Raw genomic sequence first — 19,510 nt, 5'->3', positions numbered from 1 at the left:
TGCTCTGCGCTGATTGGGTTTTTGGGCGGAGTGACGCTGTTAAAAATCCAATGGTGAGGTGCCACACTTTGGTTGCTTTGGGAAGCCCCGGTATCGAACATCCTTTTCAGTGCAAAATCCTTCCTTTTCTTATTTGGGCATTGTTAGCAGCGTTGGGCCTGAGCTCGGTTTTGGTGTTGCACGGTTTAAAACACACTAGCTGCACAGAGCGGAGGCGATAAGGTTTTTCTTTTTGTTGTAGTATTATTTGAAAAAAAAAAAACCAACGTCTGTGAGACTCCTCCTAGGATAAAACCGAGCAATGCTGAAATTGTTTTTGTTAGGTTTTCTCGCCGTGGCTGTAAGTGCCAGTGATGTGCTAGAGTTCACCGATGACGATTTTGAGAGCAGAATTGCAGACCATGACTTGGTTCTGGTGGAGTTCTTTGCGCCTTGGTGAGTTTTTTTTATTTATTTTATTCTCAGAATAGCTTGGGAATCAAATTTGCGGTCCCATGGGAATTCGTATTTGCATAGATCAGATGTTTCTTTTGCTGATGAGTGGATACGCATTGCTCGATTGATTTACCTATGGGTGCGCGACGTATTCTGTACAACTTAATTTGAGTATACGAAACTAACGTTGACATGTTGACTCTTACGTTAACGGTTTCAGTTTTGAAAGACGCCTACTTTAAATGTGCAAGAAATTACTTTCGATTTTCACACCCCAGAGCAGACGGTTAATTGATAAAACTGGTAAAAGGCCTCGTTTTATTTTTAAGTAACTGTAGCCATTTACTTCATTGTGCACAAGCTATCGTAACATGCGGATATATTGGCAGATCTAAAAACGGTTCATTCACTAAAACCAGTTAATGTTCATACACGGAAGCGCATATATGTAAGAAACTTACATCCGGTTCTCTTCAACTCCTGGGTAAGAAATAAGGTTTCCAGAAGATACGCCTTCCATCTGGGGAATTTGGAGTAGACTTTGCACCTTGAATCGGGCGATGCATGAATAATGTCAGAGTAAAAATCCCCCGGGACACTGCATGACGCTGGAATTGGCTAAATTACATGGTGTAATGCATAGTGTAAAATTTAAAGACGCTTTCGTGAAAGTCTTTAAAGACTAGTGCTCATCACGTTACTCAACGCCTCGTCTGCTTTCAGAAAGGACCGGTATATTTTAACTACCACAGTAAAGAGGGGGTTAATTAAATAAAGAAATCCTAAAATCATCTGAATTATTACAGACGCGATGAGTCCAAGAGTGAAGTATTTAAGATTTCAACATGCAGCTTCAAAGCAACTTGTCAGTTTTCACAAGTTGTGATGAAACAAATAGCACTTACGGATTGCCAACTGGCTGAGCACAATTTACACTTCTTCCGAGTGAGTGTGTAGCCCTCTATGAGGGAGATTTTTTTAAAAAATTGGCACTGTCTCAAAATAAAATATCGTCCTTGTGATCTTGGTGGGGGGGAAACTGGTCTAAGGTGCCGCTGCTGGCTAACTAATGTATCGAACAGTACGTTTTTTCTTAACTTGAAAATGATAGCTTGCTCTACTGTCAGGAAAAAAACGCTGTTACGCTGAACTTAAAACTTTGAAATGAATGGTCGCGCTTTTTTCTTGTCTAAGCGTCACTAAACGGAGACCTTGAGAACTACAGCTCCCATGGTTGCCGTGGGTTCAGGTTAAGGTTGCTAGGAAAGCGGAGATTTCCGCCTTACTGTTGTCAGGTCATGATAGGCTTGCAGAGTTTGGGTGTCGTCTTGTGATTGGCTGATGAGATGAGGTGGACAGTTAAGCATGCGGTTTTCTGCTGCGGGGTTTGGTAGGATAAAAGGCACCGGACCCTGACACTTCAGCTTCATGAGCTCTTAAGTGTCTTGTACTGATAGGGCGTTAACAGCATTGTCATGTCTTAATCTAAAGGCAGTGTCCACATTCCCATTTGTTCTCCAATGTAACTTTTTCTTAGTCGGCACACTTCATCCACAGACTTCACCCATAACTTGCACATCTCTATGGAACTTTACATCCCAAAGGTTGTTACAGTGCCTTATGTAAGAAGTAAACTTCAATAGCACATTAGCTTTTCTTTTAAATTAAATTGAGGCTGTTTGCTGTTCCCTTGGTGTGGCAGAGAAAGACCATTTAAATATAAACTGTTGCAGAAGCCCCTGTCCTTCTCCTCTTTCACGGACCTGGGTAAAAGATCTTTGCTTTGCAGGTGTGGTCACTGTAAACGCCTGGCCCCTGAATATGAATCTGCTGCGACGCGTCTCAAAGGCATCGTCCCTCTGGCAAAGGTACAGCTGCTTCCAATATAGGCTGCATTGTTGGTCTTTTTAAAAACTTTTTAATAGGTTTTAATGCATAGGAAGAAAAAGACAATCGTAGGTTGTGATGAACATTTATGTACACGCAAATACGGGTTGTATTGCTCTGAGAGGAAAGACATGTAACTAATTCAGTTAGCGGTCATGATTACAGGTAGGCCCTAATGGCTGAGAAGAATAAGTGAATGAGAGGGCTTTGTTCTGTTTAAAGAAAAGTGGGCTTTACTGTAGGCTCAAATTTCAATACTAAACCCAATTCTGTTAGAAGGTGCGACTTCTGAGATTTAAGATCCAGTCTTATTCCCCCCTGACTTTTGTTATTAAAAATCACACAGGATATATAAAATCAGAAAATGAATAATTGCCATTTGTAACCAGTACATGTACTGGTACAATGCATTTTGTGTTTCCATTGTACCAGTACATGTACTGGTTACAAATGGCAATAAAGTTCAAGTTCAAGGAGCTGGTGGTGGTTATTCATTTCTGATAGTTTGGGAATCCATACTCTGACTTTTTTTTAAGCTCTGAGTGGGTGAGACATTTTGATGCACATTTGGGGGTGACGTGGGATTAGAGGTGCTAAATCTTGTTTTAGCCTGCAGAATTTGTGGATTGGTTTAATGTTTTCCCTCTGGCAATCGCAACTATTAGGGACAGCCAAAGAGTGTTTAGACAGATAGGAAGTTGTTTACACTGTTAATAATGCGTGGTGACCTTGGGCCTTCTCCAGTACATGCATCATGTGCTGTTAAACCCTTGTGCAAGGTACGGTTTCAAGCTTGTTTTGGTGAATTGCTTAGCTGTGTAGATTTGATACAAATTAAAATTTCAGATAAGAGTAAGATGGTAAACACATAAATCAGTAATGCCGAGAAGGGCATTTATATCCATAAAATGTAGAACACACTCTTTAATTTCAGATTTTGTTCAGTATGCTGCACCTTTGTGTACAAAATGCTGACTCATTGAGGAAAAAAATGGAAGTGATTAAGTGGTCTTAATTAATCTTTGATTGAAACCGGTGAAAGTGATGGTCACTTCTGTTTCTCTAGGTTGACTGTACCGCAAATTCCAATGTGTGTAACAAGTTTGGGGTGAGTGGATACCCCACACTGAAGATCTTCAGAGGTGGAGAGGAATCTGGTGCATATGATGGGCCTCGCACAGCAGGTATTTTTGTCTGATCTTCTGTTCCATTAGAAGGATCTTGCTAGTCTGCTGGGTGGAAACCAGTAGGCACTGCTGTCCAGCAGAGTTGTGAAGGCTTCCTGAGTGAATTTGTATTGACTCCGACTCCTGTGATGCTCTGTTTTTCCAGATGGGATTGTGAGTCACTTGAAAAAGCAGGCTGGCCCAGCTTCAGTGGAGATCAAGACTGTAGAGGAGTTTGAAAAGTTCATTGGAGACCGTGATGCTAGCGTTATAGGTAAGTTTGTCGGTGAGGTGATCAGTGTAGTGATGCATTTTACTACCAAGTGTTTAATTCTTATTGTAAGTATTTCTGATTAACTGGTTTTATGAACTTATTTGCACTGATAAGTGAAGTCTTGAATATAAGGCCCTGTCTTGATGCATGGGTTTTTTTTTTTATAGGTTAGTTAGTGCTTGGGTAAAGGTGACTCAGGACAATGTTTTTCCTGCTGACCTCTGTTTTTTTTTTTCCAGGTTTCTTTGCTGAGGGTGGCAGCACAACTCAGGCCGAGTTCCTGAAGTCCGCTAGCGCCCTGCGAGAGTCCTATCGCTTTGCACACACTAATTCTGAGGAACTGCTTCAGAAACATGGCATTGATGGAGAGTAGGTATCTCTGAGCTGCATCTTGCACAGCTTCTGTATCTGCTTCTCAGCTTTGTATTACACCTTCAGGAATGTCTCGATTCTTTAATATAGAATGTGACTGAAGCTATTTTCGGAGAGAGAAAACCCCAAAATGTGGTAAAATGGCTGATTATATTAAGGACTGGGGCCTTTCTACACTTCTAGAATCCTGCCTGAGACTTTCTTTGATCTTCAACTTGATTTTTTTTTCTAAGTTCATGCTGACCATCATAGATGTCATAATGTCTTAAATGGATTGTTAGTAAAAACAAAAGTCAGCCAGATGAGGATTATTCATAGTACACTGATCATTTTAACTCTGGTGGTTGATTCTGATGACATCCTAGTAAAGTTTCAATCCAAGGTAACCTTATAAACAACTTGTTCTTCATCTCTACTGTCATCTAACAAAGGCAAGGCCTCCCAGATCTTGGCTAGTAACCACCATAACCCTAGTGTGTGAAAGATCGTTTTCTGCTCTAGTACATAGTGTGACCAAGGTAATGGCCAATTTGAATGTTATTTATATTCCAGGGGAATTGTTCTCTTCCGGCCACCACGCCTGAGCAACAAGTTTGAGGAGAGCAGCGTGAAATACAGCGAAGACAAATACACCAGTGGGAAAATCAAGAAGTTCATTCAGGATAATATGTAATTTTTTTTTTAAGTTTGTGTTGGAGTACTTTATTCAGACATAGCCAATTTTAGCCATTTTTAACAAAGCACTTAAATGTAACGGCTGATTTTCTGATTTCCATGATATATTCCATGAGTGCTACAGCAATTTTGGAGCTTTCTGCTCTTTTGATAGAATTGGCACAGATCAGGCTATTTAACACTTGGATAACTTCTAATGCTTCACAGCAGCATAGAGGACATTGTTTTATAGGCTGCATATTGTCATGTTTGAGGCCTGAGGGTTTTGAACAGCAGGTCACACTCTGCCCATTCTTATAGTTTGGGAATCTGCCCGCACATGACTGAGGATAATAAGGACCAGCTGAAGGGCAAGGACCTCCTGGTGGCTTACTTTGAGGTGGATTATGAGAAGAACCCCAAGGGCACCAACTACTGGAGGAACAGGTATGCTATAGGACCTGGCCTTCTTAATTAAGGGGTAGAGGGGAGTTCTTTATGTAGTTGTACAGTGAGACTGGGGCACTCCTCATCCTGACGCCGACATCTCCTTTTTCGTGCAGAGTGATGAAAGTGGCCAAAAGTTTCCTGGATCAAGGAAAGAAGCTGAGCTTTGCTGTAGCCAACAAGAATTCCTTCAGCCATGAAATCTCCGAGTTCGGACTGGACAGCAGCAGTGGCGAGTTGCCGGTTGTTGGCATTCGAACTGCCAAGGGGGATAAATACGTTATGCAGGAGGAATTCTCGTGAGTATAATGAGGCTTCCTGCAATGTTGTGTGCAGTACTGTTCAGAAGAGAAATAGTCATTAGTTTTACTTTATTTAATATGAGTATAAAATGACTTTTGACTTTGGTTCCTGAGAGGACAGTATTTTGAGTAAAATGAAATGGATGGAATACTAGGCCGATAAGCTACAGTAGTGTCTTGTGCTGACAGTAACATGTTTTGTGTTGCTGTGCAGACGTGATGGCAAAGCACTGGAGCGATTCCTGCAGGATTACTTTGATGGCAAACTGAAACGTTACCTCAAGTCTGAGCCAGTGCCCGAGAGCAATGATGGTCCAGTCAAGGTGAGGTTGCAGCCAGTTTACAGCTGGAATTCTTAGAAAGATGACATTCTTTGTTATATAGCAAGATATTGAGAAGTCTGTTCTCTACCTTGCCTAAAACACTGGGCTTTCTAACTAGTTCTGAAATCTTGCAACAGACTCCTAATCTCCCTGTTCCCTGCTGATTTCAGTATTGTAATTTCCTCGCATGACTTAAATGCTGTTGTGTTCCTCACAGGTGTTGGTAGCTGAGAACTTTGAGGAAATTGTGAATGATGACAGTAAGGATGTTCTGATTGAGTTTTATGCTCCTTGGTGTGGACACTGCAAGAGTCTGGAACCCAAATACAAGGAGCTGGGTGAGAAGGTGAGGGGTTTGCTTACTTTTTGAGGTCCTGCACAGATAGTGTATTATAGGCAGGTTAACCAGCTGTAGAAATGCATCTTATCTGCTACTTGCTGAACTGACCCCCTAGTTTAGGAACTACATTATCAAGTTGGCAATTATGCCGGCATCACACTACACATCTTTTCCTAGGATTTTCAGTCGTAGCCTTTATTTACATAATCGTAAGAAAATCGCTGAGTTATAGAGAGTTGCAGCGTGTGCCTGTTACCATCAGTTGTGTAGTGTGACATCCTTAGCGACTCAGTCATAGCGCTCTTAACAGCCCCATGACCCTCTGTAACTTGCCATAATAAAAGCAAACTAGTCATAGGGGTGGGCAGTGAGCCAGATCTGTGCTCATTATTACACGTTATAGTGCAGTACTAATTTGTTTTAAAGGTGTTTTATGTTCTTAACTTTTATGTTTGCACATTTTTTCTATATTTATAAAGAATTATTTTTTAACATGTTTATTTGTGGGGAAAACAGTGCCTGTGTTAGACTTTTTAAAGATGTTTGTTTACTTTTGTGTGGTGATCCAAAATGAGGTGACCCCACAGTACTTTCACGGCGCAATACGAGATTTGGAAACATGATGAAAACTTGTGAGGGAATAGTGTAACTTGTCGCCCCCTGCAATTCCTAGCCATATAATTTGACACCCTCTAGGACAGAAAAGGCAGCGAGATTCAGCAACTGCAGTTGTTAAATTTGACATTTTAACTAGAAGTCGTGTCGCGTCCTGTAGTGTGATGCCGGCTTTAGGAGTGTGATTCGACCATAAACCAACAAGAGAATGGAGATACCAAAGGAGTTTCTTTTGACATTTGAAATGTGAAAGGTAAATAAACTGGCTCAGACTGAAATCACTTCTGCTTTCTTTCCAAATAGATTCCCTTTAAGTTTTGCTTTTGGTTTAGTACATTAACTCAAGAAAACTGATAGCTGGCGTGTGTTGTGGTAGCTCTGTTTAAGTTAAATATTGACTTGTAAAATAAGGATACACTTAAAACTCCTGTTTTTATTGTACACACTAGTGATTTGAATAGATAGTGTGCTTGGTTAAGAAATTCTCATGATATATGGAGAGAAACAGTAGGCGTCACAGACTTAAAATTTAGTTAGATTTATTTTGGTTGGTTTATATCTGTACATAAGCAGTCATATTCATGAACGTGCTTAAAAATAAAGCATCTTCTAAAATACTTTGAATGTGCTGAGAAGCATTACATTTTTTTTATTCTGCTGCCAAAAAGTCAATTAAACTTTGGCAGTAAAGTTTAAAACGTGATTTTTACACACTAAAAAAGGCAACAAATACATTTTGGAGCCAATACTCATTGGGTGTATTTAATACTGATACTGTTTATATTGTTAATGGATATCATGTTGTCTTTCACATCAAATACTTCACAAATTAAACAACCAATGAAGTGGTTGCAGAAAAGGAATTTTGCCTGTTAGTGTTTATCCTTTAAAAAATGGGCAGTACTTAACTCTTAATAAAAGAAAAGTATATATAAAATGGAGAAAATGTATGGGTATTCCAAAGGGATCTTGGTTGTGTCTAAAGTTATTAACATAGTACTCTACAAAATGCGTTCTTCATATCGGATAAGCTTTTCCTTCAGCTGACATTGAGAATAACTTTGTTTACTGTATGGTGAAGCACCAATAGTAATGCTTAATTTACAAGTTAATTTCTTTAACTTAAGGGACGATGTTAAGAGTCATGTCTCTGTTCTGGGTAGTGTGGCTATATCCTAATAGTTTATTACAAAATAAGAATGACAATAACTTCTGGTCCCATTTTCATAATCTTACTAGAACTACCCTTAATAGGAACAAACGATACCCCCATGTTATTGCCAAATAAGAACTTCCAATTTCTTCCATACTTGGAAAAAGTTAAATTTATTTTTGTGGGATTTGGATGGCTGGGGTAGAGCCAGCCAGTCAGTCATGATTAGATTGGGACTGTAGAAAATAAATTCTTAGTCAGGTTTGCCTAGAAAAGTGCAGTGAGTTTATGATGTATGCATCCAGGAATTGCTCAGCCATAGGAGTGGCAATTCAAAGTAACAGCTTGAACTTTTCCCATTTATATAGATAAGCAGTTACAAAAACAGTTAACATTTGTGCAGTAAAGCAAAGATATTGCAGGACAAAGACAGCTTATTTACAACTCCAGACATCCACTACTAGTCCTTGAACACAATATGGCACGGAAATTTGCTGGACTTAAAAAAACTAATCGTAACTGTTGCTTGGGTTACTCCTCGGGCAGTTTTCTGCCCAGGAAGCCAAGAACTACAATGTGCTCTTAACCCTTTCCTTCATGCCCAAATGAGGCATAAGAATAATGCAAACCTGAAATTTGCTGCTTAAATTGGGGAAATTGTTCTCATCCACAGCTGAGCGATGACCCCAACATTGTAATAGCCAAGATGGACGCCACTGCTAATGATGTGCCCTCTCCATATGAAGTCAGGGGGTAAGGATATTTTTCAGATGAGAATTGAATTAATGACTTGGTTTCATCATTTAAGCAGCTTGTAAAAGTTAACAGATTAACTGCTTGTGTTCTACAATGAGCAATTGAACAGAATCTTTTCTATTTATAAGCCCCATGTTTCTATGACTTGGATGTGGCGTAGAGGCATTAAAAGTTTATACTACTCACTTTCGTCATCAAGCCCCTCTTTTGTTTCAGATTCCCAACCATTTACTTCTCTCCTGCTGGGAAAAAGCAGAGCCCAAAGAAATATGAGGTTTGTGCCAACTGTGTATACTCGGTGTCCATTTAGCTTTTTTTAAATGTACTCGACATAAAGTAAAGTAAACCAGTTTTTAGTTGGGATTTATAGCTGAATGTGCAACAATTACTCAAACCCAAGATTTAAATGGCAGATGAGGACGTGAGTCTCATACACACGCACTATTTGAAAGTATAGGCTAAGATCTTGGTCGTTTTGAGTGATGTGGTGATGGGAGGACAATTGGAATGCAAGTCAAATGTGTTTTGCTTTATACCTTCTGATACAGCAGTTCTCACTGTCAATGGTGTTACTTACAGGGAGGCCGTGAGGTCAGCGACTTCATTAGCTACCTGAAGAAAGAGGCATCCAATCCCCTAGTTATCCAAGAGGAAGAGAAGAAATCAAAGAAGAAGAAAAGCGAATTGTAAACCATGACAAGGTTTTCGTGCAAGGAAATGTAATGGGGAATTGTTTTTAAAATTCAATATTTAGAGTATCAAAGAACGACCTGATCCAAGTGATGATGTACCTTTCTGGGACAAGCTGCTCTGGGAACACGGAGGAAGGTCGTCTGAGAGAATGTCTCTCCTGAATGGCTCAAAGTGGATACAATTCTCTGCTCCCCACTTTCTTGATCTCGTTCCTTTGCTAGATGCACTTACCGTTTGAGACCCATTCCAAACACAGCTGGCAGTTTTTTTTTGTTGGGGAGGGGAAAAAATAGTTCTGGGGATTTTTTTTAAATTTTATTTTGTACCACTTTTTTTGTACATCTGGAAGAACTTAAAATAAAGTCCCATAAAACAAACCTCTTTTTGCTTTACTTCAGCAGCATAAACTTCAGATTTGGGGTGAACTGTAGAATTTCCTCTCTATATTGCTTTATAATTTATCTGAAAATGTAAAGTTCATTTCTATAAAATACAATCTACTAATGTCAATGTTTTTCTCTCTTTGGAGGAAGTGTTTGAGTGCTGTATATTGAATGTTTTTCTTTAAGCTTTCTGAAAGCAAATTTTAAAAGCAAGCAGTGCCAGGTATACACTGATGCATATATCCTAATCGATAGCACATGTACAGCCAGAGTTGTGACTCCACGCATCAGGGAACAAGCTATCCTAGGTAATGGTTAATTGAACGTAGTCTAGAATTGAATGTTATTTACTCAAGGATCATATCGTTAACCTAAAGGCTTGTTTTAGATCGTTACTTTCCATTAAATTGAAATTGCAGGTGTATTAAGACTTGTGGAATTGCTGTAACATGAAGTGAAGGCAAATCCGTATGCAAAATTGTAATGTGTTACACAGCCTTGTTTAGGAATAAATTTTGGAATTCTAAAGGTGGTGTTGTAGTAAACAGTTCTTGATCTACAAGATGAGAAAAAACGTTGTCAGTGCTGATGTTTATTTTTAGCCCTAAAGCCTTCATCTTTTCTTATGCTAATTTTAAAATCAAATTCTTGAATTAAAATAGTTTTCGTTGGGTGATAACGTGGTCAGATTGTAGAAGCTTCTTGAAAGCAGTAGTAAAACCCTGCATTCTAAACAATTAATGTGAACTTTGCCCTTAAGAACACAAACTATTTTATGTATTACTATTCTTATGCAATGCCCCTGTAGTCGAATTTACCGTACTTTTCGAAACATCGTTATGCGATTGATTTTTTTTTTTAATTTGGGGCACAAAATGCACAGAAAACCATGCATTACCGATCAACTGTACGTAGCTTTACATCTAGGCAGCTATGCCTACAGTAACTGGAGAATTTTCTGGCAAAGGTAGCCTGTAATTTCCTTGACAGGATATGACGATACATTGATATCCGCTACTCCTTTTAACAGTGAAACACTAGAAGCGTCCCGGGGTCCACCAATTTGACAATCCAAATTCGTAACAAGAAAATCTACCTGGAATTATGGTTCGGGTTTTGGAATAGGGAGAGATATTTTGCTTTTCATTAATTATACGATAGCCATGCGGCTTCCAAAGTGATATCAGGGAAACCTCGTGGGCCAAGTCGCCTGTGAGTGACGGAGCCTTTAGCCTATTATGTCCTTTTCTAGCAGCCAAGGGGATTTGCTACCTTGTCGTAGGTAGGTGGAGATTAAAATTGAGTGAACCAATCAGGGGGTCACCGACTGAGACAAGTCCGGGCATATGTCACATCTGAGAGAAAGTGCACGTGTAGGCCGGGGTAAGTGTGTTAGCATTTGAATTGATTTTTAATTTAAACCTCAGCATAGATGATTTGGACTTTTGTTTTGCGCTGTTTGTGAATGAGTGGACGTCCGATATAGAGACTGTTACTGTATAGATATGAAATACTTACTCCTGTTGAAATGAACTGTGGTCCGACAGTTTTCGGTTTTGTGAAGTCCTAGACCTCGTGATATGATCGCCTGTTCTAAAACGATTTATTAAATGCGCACGCTTTTAATTCATAATCTCTGCTCGATGATGCTTCGGAATGTTCTTAATGCGTCATAATACATTGTTACTGTCAATAGTTGTCTTCATAATAGAAACAGCTGTTATTAGATCTGAAGACGTGTCGCTTAAGACGATAAGCCGGAGACTGAGACGGAAACGGATCATTTCCTTACATGAGCGTCTAGTTAACTAGTTAACTTATTTAAAATTAAATATTGTTTTAACGGTTTGCTTTCCCTGTTTGTTATGATTAGATATTTCATTTCCCTTTCATATTTTCATCTTTCCATGAGTGTATTTCATCAAGTGAGCATGGCTTTTCTCTAAGTCTAGAAAGTTGAGGCATATATCCATACATTTACAAAGAATCATACCCTATGAACAATAAATCTGTCAGTGAGCTGCAGCAAATTATTTCAAAGCATTGTTCTCCTGATTAATAACTGTGTATATATACACGTAAAAAGATGACGATGAGTATATTTGATTGTTCTGTGCTTCTCTGCCCCATACAGATCTTGTCTCCTGGAGCGTATGAAGGAGCAATGCCTGGTAGATGTGAATTAGGAGGGTCTTCTAATAGCAGGGACAGAACTCCTGTCTCTTCCCCCGGGGCACCCTTGAACTGTCCCAGACCCACTGCTGTACAAAGTGATGCAGGGTGCCACAGGCTGGCAGAGAGACCGGGTGGCAAGAAGAGCCATCCTCGCAAGAGACAGCGGCTGCTGGCTTGGAGGGCCGCTCTGGAGAATGCTGGGGTTCTGAAGAAGAAGAACAGGCTGAAAGTCCCCTCTGCGCACCACTCCTCGGGCGGTGGAGGAGAGGAACAGCGGTCTCTGAAGGCGGCGGCAGTGGGAACGGGCCTCTCGAAGGGCACCGTTGCCGAGGAGGACCCAGCCACGCGCAGCCCCGCCATGCCACCCCCAGCCAACGACCACCCGGAGGGCACCCGTGGGAGTTCTTCAGTGGCCAGCCCGCCCTGCCCCTGCCTCAGCCCGGCCAAGCTGGTGGCTCTGGACTGCGAGATGGTGGGCACGGGCCCTGAGGGGCGCAGCAGTGAGGTGGCGCGTTGCAGCCTGGTGGGCTACTACGGAGACGTCCTGTACGACAGGTACATCCAGCCCCTGCAGCCCGTCAAGGACTACCGCACCCGCTGGAGCGGCATTCGCCAGCACCACCTGCTCCACGCCGTGCCTTTCCGAGAGGCACAGAGAGAGGTGAGGCCGCAGGTCTGGCACTCATGCCACATGAAAAATATGTAGCCAGAAACGCAAATATCATGCGAAACAAAGTAGCTATACATATTAGGGGTGCACGAAGTATCGGAGGTCGATATATTATTCTCCAATAAATAGGAGAATTTAATTATTATTATCCTTCCACTATTGGAATTACGGGCAATAAATACAACCGATAATGCGGCACCCTGTTTTTGTTTGCACAACTAGTTTTTTTTATGTGCGCTGATGCACTAGTACAGTTGCTGCGGAGTGGAAGTGTCGGAAGTCTGGAACCTTTTCACCATTTCAACTGAGGACAACAGAATTACAGTCTGCAACAAATGTACAGCAAGGAGGAAACAAAGTAAAGAGTTTCAGTGCCGCTAATCTAATGAGTCATTTGAAAAGTCGTCATTCCAGTTATTTATTTAAAGAATATGAGGCAGCTAGCATAGGCAAGAAAACAAAAACAGTGGCAAGTGCAACGAAGGCATTTGAAAATTGCAGACAATTTGCCAGGGACAGTCCGAAGGCTAAAGCAATCACAGACAAAACCATGGCGTTTATGGCACTTGATGACCAACCCTCCTTGACTGTGGAGAATCGAGGATTCCATCAACTAATTGAGCATTTGGAACCTAGTTATACTCTCCCAAGCTGCCACTACTTTTCTGATGTTGCCTTGCCAGCTCTGTACAATGTTGTCGCCACACACATACACAACCTGATCAAAACTACCATCAGGCATTCGCTTCGCAACAGACATATGGACTTCTGACGTTAGTCCAATGAGTATGCTAAGCTTTACAGAGCTGTAGCTTTCTTACCCTCATTACACATCAGCTGTGGATTAGAGTGTGTACTTTAAAAATGTAAAAAAGTAATATTATCAGTTATTGGTATCTGTGTTGGCCACAACAAGCTATTAATTATTGGTTATTGTTAGTGGCCCAGAAATTCCATATCGGTGAATCCCTAATACATATTAATTTAAAAACTGAATGAGGTTATAGTGATTTGTCTCCATTAAGCCTGATAGTTCTGTTGGTTAAAAAAGGGAGAGGTCATACAGTACTAGAAGATCCTGTGTCTCTCAGAGATAAATTTTGGTGATCCCCATTTTCTGTTCATAATTCTGCAGTTGCCTGACAACTTGCACAGTCCTGCTTCACGATTTGTGATATCTGAAGCAAATGCAGGACCCCATTCCAGATGTTCCCTTGGTATTGTCTGTTGCTTAATTTTCCTGTCGTTTCATTTTAGATTCTGCAGATTTTGAAAGGGAAAATAGTAGTCGGGCACGCCTTGCATAATGATTTCCGGGCCCTAGGCTATTTTCACCCTTGTCACATGACCAGGGATACCAGCCGTCAGCCACTGTTGAAAAAGCTGGCCAATTTCCAGGCCAAGGATGGCATCTCACTGAAAAAACTTGCCAGGAGGCTTCTTAAGAGGGACATTCAGGTGAGGATGCTTTTCCACTGCAATGAAATAGAGAGCAGACTTGTATCATCTTTCACAAACCACTCCAGTCTCTACACTAGGTGCTTTATTACAGCTATATAGTTGAAACACATCAATCCTAGTTTTGTAAGTTTATTTGAAAATGTACTTCTTGGTGAACATTAATTTAAAAGAGTTTTTAATTTTTATACTTCTTGCAAGCTGAATTGTGATCAGATTTATTTTTGTAAGGGAAGAGGGCAGCCTTTTTAATTCTTACGCTGTTTGGATAGTTGGCAAAATGAAACTTGTTTTAGGGGAATGGAAAAAAACATTCTTTTGTAGTGTTTTATTGAAGAAGAAGTAAAATTGCATTTGAACAAGGAACCGGGTCCTTTAAAGAAGAGATTCAAAACTTTAAAAAAATATTTAAAAGATTAAAAGATAGAGAAGGTTGTTTTTTTTCTAGATTGGAGATTACACCAGGTTCCTGATGTCACCTCTGTCATTGTGTTGTTCTCCAGGTGGGCAGGGCTGGACACAGCTCAGTGGAAGACGCCACAGCAGCCATGGATCTGTACCGATTGGTGGAAAGGCAGTGGGAGCAGGAAATGCAGGACAAGATGTTAATGGCAGACACAAGCCTTGTGCCGGACCCCATCTCCTCCCCCAGCCACTACATGCAGGACCAGTACTGGCCAGAGGACCTGAATGAGGATTGTAAGTGAGACCAGACAGTCACAGGAGGGTTTTTAGCTGCCTCACAGTCTTAGAGCAGTAATGCTCAATCCTGGGACCTCAGGAGGTACATTATCATCAGGTTTTCATTTTCATTCCATCTTAACGAGCTAGCTAAGTGTTTAACTGGAATATGTAACACTCTTCAGACAGAGCCTTGCAGCTGCTGATTAATTTAAGGGGACCTAGGAAATGTTCTCGGTATTGAGTTATGCACGTTTTTTGCACACATCTACGGTTGAATTCCACTGTGTGCGTGTCGGTGTCAGTTTCCAGAATTAACATCAGTTTTTGTGTGGGATCATGACCACAGTGGCCTAATGTGTGATGGTGGTGCTACACACGAATACTGTGTGGGAATCGCTTCCGTTCTTTTCTCATGTGTTTTGAACAGTCGCAGTCTGTTCAAAAGACCTTGTGGCACTAGGACATTATTTGTAGGTTGTGAAGCTATATGTCCCTAAATATTACCTCATATGAAATGTTTTGGAGGAAGCAGGATTCATCTCCTGAAGATGGAAAAGTCCTAGCCTTTCTGTAAGTAATGCAGAAAATCCAACTGTGATGTTTGAAACATAAGAGGTGCTCAGATTCTGCAGATTCAGATGTTCTTACTGCAGGATGGCGCAGTATTTTGAGAGCAACAAGAGGTGTCCCAGTAACACAAAGTCTGGGTTTCTGCTGGTTTTTTATTTTCGTCGAAGATGCCTTTGATTGAAAGATTTCTGCTTGATGACAAGACGTTCATTAAAAAGCAGTGCTGCTAAATGCCATTTTCAGTGTATCTTGTAAATCAGTGGTCTTAAATGAGGCCAACATATTTGCATACTGTTTCTGAAACATTGAAACTGACCCCTATGGTACAGTATATGTAGGAAAGAAACAGAAAGCCCTTATTCTTTTTGTGTGATTATTATTAGACCATTTGTATATTCAATCCATCTGTGGTTGTCAGTTTCTTTAGTTTCAGATACATGGAATGGAAGTTTTCTTAAGGCATTATAATCTCTAATTTAAAACACCCAATTAAGGTGCCCAGTTTTAACGGATGAAGCACTCATTGACGTTGCAATGCAGTGTGTTTAAAATCTGCTCTTTTCTTTTTTGTGCCTGGATCTGATTTTTTCTGAGATTTATCAGTTTGCTCAGTCAAGGATTAATTAGGCACTGAAATACTGTTTGCACATAACTGGTTTAATACCTTATTGTTTTAAACTTTAATTTGTGTTGAAATAAAACTTTTAAATGAACATGAGTGTTGTTTCTTATGTTTTAGACGAATTTTCTTAACACCAGATTCTGAGTATCCACAGGATACCAGTGTTAAAGTAAGGTTCATACTCCTCCACACCCACTCTGCTTACAGCAAGAAAAATATATATCTGTGACAGAAAAAATGTCTTTAAATGTCGGTTTGCACTGCAATTTTAAGGGATTGAGAAAAGGAAGTTTGTAGCGGCTTCTCTGGTCTTTCACTCGGGGACAAGACTCTTCTTGTCCTTTGGCTTCAAAGCCCTCCTGTTCTTCAGCCTCCAATGAAAACAAGTGTTAGTCTTTCCCCAATTTCACATTTCCTGAGTTCCTTATTCACAGTCTGGGGGCCTGTATTTGTGTGTGTGTGGAGGGGGTTCTTTGGCAGATTTATCCCTAGGTGGCAGTAAAAGCCAATGACTGATCTATACTTGCTGTAAAAAAAGGCAGCAGCTGCTGAGAACTTTGGTTTATATTTAGTTGTTTATATCTATGCTAGTTATCACTGCTTTACCAATTATTATTAAATGTCTCTTTAATACATACTTTATACTGAAGTATAAAGTTAAAAAAAGGTGTGGTTTCAGACAGTCTTTGTACTTACCATAATTCTGTCTTGTCACATGTGCAAGAATCTTGTAGATAGTTTCCTCTGAGGGTATCCAGGTTCCCACTGACCTTGGTAGATCTGTAGGTGGCACTTTTTAATCTAGATAAGAACTTCCAAATCAGTGCCGCTGTATGGTGACTGGGAACATCTGTGCTGCAGAAGGAACTATCCTTTACTCCTTTATATGAGATGTTAAAACTTAACTCATAGAGCAAAAAGGCAACTATGGGAGTACACTCTGGGGATTGTCTTTGAGCTCTCTGTTAGACTTCACACTTTTGGGTTTTAATTATACTTATATACTGTATTACACTGCACATTTCAAGAATGGTATTCCAAAACTGAGTGAAATTGAAAATGTCAAGCAAACCATTCCATTGTGTAAACTCTTTCAATTTTGACGTTTCAAATGGAACCAGAAGTATAAATGGAGTCACAATGCGTTCTTGTAACCCTAACCCTATCCGGGCCTGAAATGCATGCTCATGTAAATACTATACCATTTTAAGAGCATTTTTCAATTATATGAAAAATAGCCTAAAGAAGGTACAATATTGAAGAGGATACATTTTTAAAATGGTTCTTGCATAGATTTGTATGTTTTAAAGCCCATACTTTGTGAATTGAGGGACATTTTCAAATCACGTAATATGGGGGCTCCCAGAGACAGATTACAGAATTGCTCAGTTTAAACCCCCACTAGGGTTAGGGTTAGGATTCCCACAGTACTTGGACACTTTTTAGCTTTGTTGCTGTATTTTGGTTCCTAAGTGAATGCTAGGAAGAGTCATACATTTCTCCTCCCTGCAACTTTTATTTGGTTGCCACAACTGAGTGAAATTGAAAATGTCAAGAAAACCCATTCCATTATGTAAACTCTTTCAATTTTGACGTTTCAAATGGAACCAGAAGTATAAATGGAGTCACAATTGGATGGTTCTTCTAACCCTAACCCTAGTCTGGCCTGAAATGCATGCTCATGTTAATACTGTACCATTTTAACGTTTTACATCTGATTGAAAAATAGCCTAAAGAAGGTACAATATTGAAAAGAATACATTATCAACAGGTTTTGTTGTTGTTTCAAGGCCTAGATTTTGTTTTTTGAGGTTCATTTTCATAAATCATAAATGGGGCACTTTTGGAGACGAATTACAGAATTGCTTAATGCTTAAAGACAAAGAGGTCAGAAAGGACACTCAGAGACTGCTTCAGAGAACCTGTTAGGGTTGTGAAAATCACGGATTTCTCTATTCCTATAGTATCTCATTTCAGCTCTTATGGCCATTATCACACTGATCTCTTCGTCTGCGTTCTTAAACAAGGGTTTCTTAACTCCTATTGCAGAAAGACATCTGAAACCAAGATTATTCCCTCCCAAGCGCATGAAATAAAAACTTCTTTTAACTTGTAAGACGGATTCCTGACTGCCTATAAGGGGAAACGTGTCACAGTCGTCATCCCTCCTCTAGAGGGTGCTCCTACTTTTTTGTATTGATTTTAGTTTTAGCACTTTCAGCTGTGTTTCCTCCCTTTTTTGTTATATAAACCCTGGCATCTCTGTGGTTCCGGGCTCAACTTTGGAAGATGGACATCTGAAGGCCTGAAGCGCCTAGTCCCGTCATTTTTTTATCTTCCTAGTTCCCTGGTTTTTATCGTCTTCGTCTTGGATGGATTGACTCTCCTGTCAAAGTTGTGAATTGTATCAAGGCTTGACCAATGAATTAACGTCTGTTCAGTGTGTTTTGTAATGAAATGGGCAATGAACATGAGGAGCTTTTGCTACATACTGAAGTGAGATGGTTATCAAGGGGCAAATGCTCACAAGGCTCTTGGAACTGCACTCTGAGGTACAAGTTTTTGCATGACCAGCAATCTCCCTTGGCAAGTCTATTTATGATCCAGTGTGGTTGGTAAAAATAGCCTACCTGGCTGATATATTCTCACATTTGAATGAGCTTAATATGGGACTGCGGGGGCTCTCTTTAACAATTTCTGACCTGTCTGAAAAGCTGCAGCTTTTTGTTATTAAAATCAACGCAAATGATGTCTCTGCTTTCCCAACTTTGGAGAACCATCCGCACACATATTGTGTGGTACTTGATGATGCTGTTCTGATGTGATTGCAGTGCACCTCTTGTCATTGGAAGAACAGTTCTCAGAGTATTTTCCAGTTGAGGCCACACCAGAGTGGATCAGGAACCCCTTTAATGTTGATGTCATAGGAATACCTAAGGATCTGACCTGTGCCGAACAAGAAAAGTTGCTCGAGTTATCATCTGATGAGACTTTGATGTCAGAATTGAAACGACTGGATTTCTGGATCCAAAGACAGAGTGAATATCTAGCCCTCTCATTAAAGGCTGTGCAGTTTTTGATGCCTGTTGCTACTACCTACCTTTGTGAGAAAGGCTTCTTTGCTCTCACTGCAACCAAGACAAAGTATCGCAACAAAATGGATGCTGAACCAGATCTGGGTTTGAAGCTCACTGCCCTTGTCTCTGACATGCAAGGCTTTGCTCGACTAAACAGGCTCACCCCTCTCACTGAAATGGTAAGTGCTCAGTGGTATTTTTATTATATGTGTGTATGAGTATTTGCACACATGCTCATGTTGGTTATTGAGATTTCTGGAGTTCCTATGAGAAGATAGCACAGCAGAAACGTTGTCTTTCGTTTCTTCTCATTTCAGTATGAAATAAACCTTCACTTGTTCCTTTGCAGCCTATACATGCTGACGCAGCTACCTACTTGTATTACTGTACATAAGTCTAGAGTAGTTTGGCTTTGGTCAAAACATGAAGACTCACATACAGGCAATTGTTTATC

General features: G+C 40.3%; 2 protein-coding genes across 3 annotated transcripts; both read left to right on the top strand.

The window, feature by feature from the left end:
- The first annotated feature begins 135 nt into the window (after positions 1–135).
- On the top strand, positions 136–9,794 carry pdia3 (protein disulfide isomerase family A, member 3). Its single transcript, XM_006628849.2, has 13 exons — positions 136–435; positions 2,225–2,303; positions 3,389–3,506; positions 3,655–3,762; positions 4,002–4,131; positions 4,687–4,803; positions 5,110–5,235; positions 5,352–5,534; positions 5,752–5,860; positions 6,078–6,206; positions 8,642–8,721; positions 8,941–8,998; positions 9,304–9,794. The coding sequence occupies exons 1-13, from the start codon at positions 302–304 to the stop codon at positions 9,412–9,414; spliced, it is 1,482 nt and encodes a 493-aa protein (XP_006628912.1). The 5' UTR covers positions 136–301; the 3' UTR covers positions 9,415–9,794.
- A 1,002-nt stretch (positions 9,795–10,796) lies between these two features.
- Positions 10,797–16,070, top strand: LOC102683173 (apoptosis-enhancing nuclease-like). Of its 2 annotated transcripts, none has more exons than XM_015343520.2 (4): positions 10,797–11,183; positions 11,935–12,636; positions 13,903–14,103; positions 14,607–16,070. In XM_015343520.2, the coding sequence occupies exons 2-4, from the start codon at positions 11,965–11,967 to the stop codon at positions 14,808–14,810; spliced, it is 1,077 nt and encodes a 358-aa protein (XP_015199006.1). In that variant the 5' UTR covers positions 10,797–11,183; positions 11,935–11,964; the 3' UTR covers positions 14,811–16,070. The 2 variants fall into 2 exon arrangements, with proteins under 2 accessions (XP_015199006.1, XP_015199005.1); XM_015343519.2 differs by lacking the exon at positions 10,797–11,183 and adding an exon at positions 11,577–11,725.
- Positions 16,071–19,510: the final 3,440 nt, after the last annotated feature.

The sequence above is a fragment of the Lepisosteus oculatus genome, chromosome 5 (assembly GCF_040954835.1).
Source record: "Lepisosteus oculatus isolate fLepOcu1 chromosome 5, fLepOcu1.hap2, whole genome shotgun sequence".
In the NCBI taxonomy this organism is placed as follows: Eukaryota; Metazoa; Chordata; class Actinopteri; order Semionotiformes; family Lepisosteidae; genus Lepisosteus; species Lepisosteus oculatus.
This window is presented reverse-complemented; position numbering and strand designations above follow the sequence as displayed.

What these genes read in the sequence shown, in the direction of transcription:
- pdia3 (XM_006628849.2), top strand. Translation starts at nt 302, where the DNA reads ATGCTGAAATTGTTTTTGTTAGGTTTTCTCGCCGTGGCTGTAAGTGCC. An exon ending in AAACATGGCATTGATGGAGA is followed by an intron (nt 4,132 to 4,686) that starts GTAGGTATCTCT and finishes TTTATATTCCAG; the next exon opens with GGGAATTGTTCTCTTCCGGC. An exon ending in GCAATGATGGTCCAGTCAAG is followed by an intron (nt 5,861 to 6,077) that starts GTGAGGTTGCAG and finishes TGTTCCTCACAG; the next exon opens with GTGTTGGTAGCTGAGAACTT.
- LOC102683173 (XM_015343519.2), top strand. Translation starts at nt 11,666, where the DNA reads ATGATTAGATATTTCATTTCCCTTTCATATTTTCATCTTTCCATGAGT. An exon ending in CCATGAGTGTATTTCATCAA is followed by an intron (nt 11,726 to 11,934) that starts GTGAGCATGGCT and finishes TGCCCCATACAG; the next exon opens with ATCTTGTCTCCTGGAGCGTA. An exon ending in TCCGAGAGGCACAGAGAGAG is followed by an intron (nt 12,637 to 13,902) that starts GTGAGGCCGCAG and finishes GTTTCATTTTAG; the next exon opens with ATTCTGCAGATTTTGAAAGG.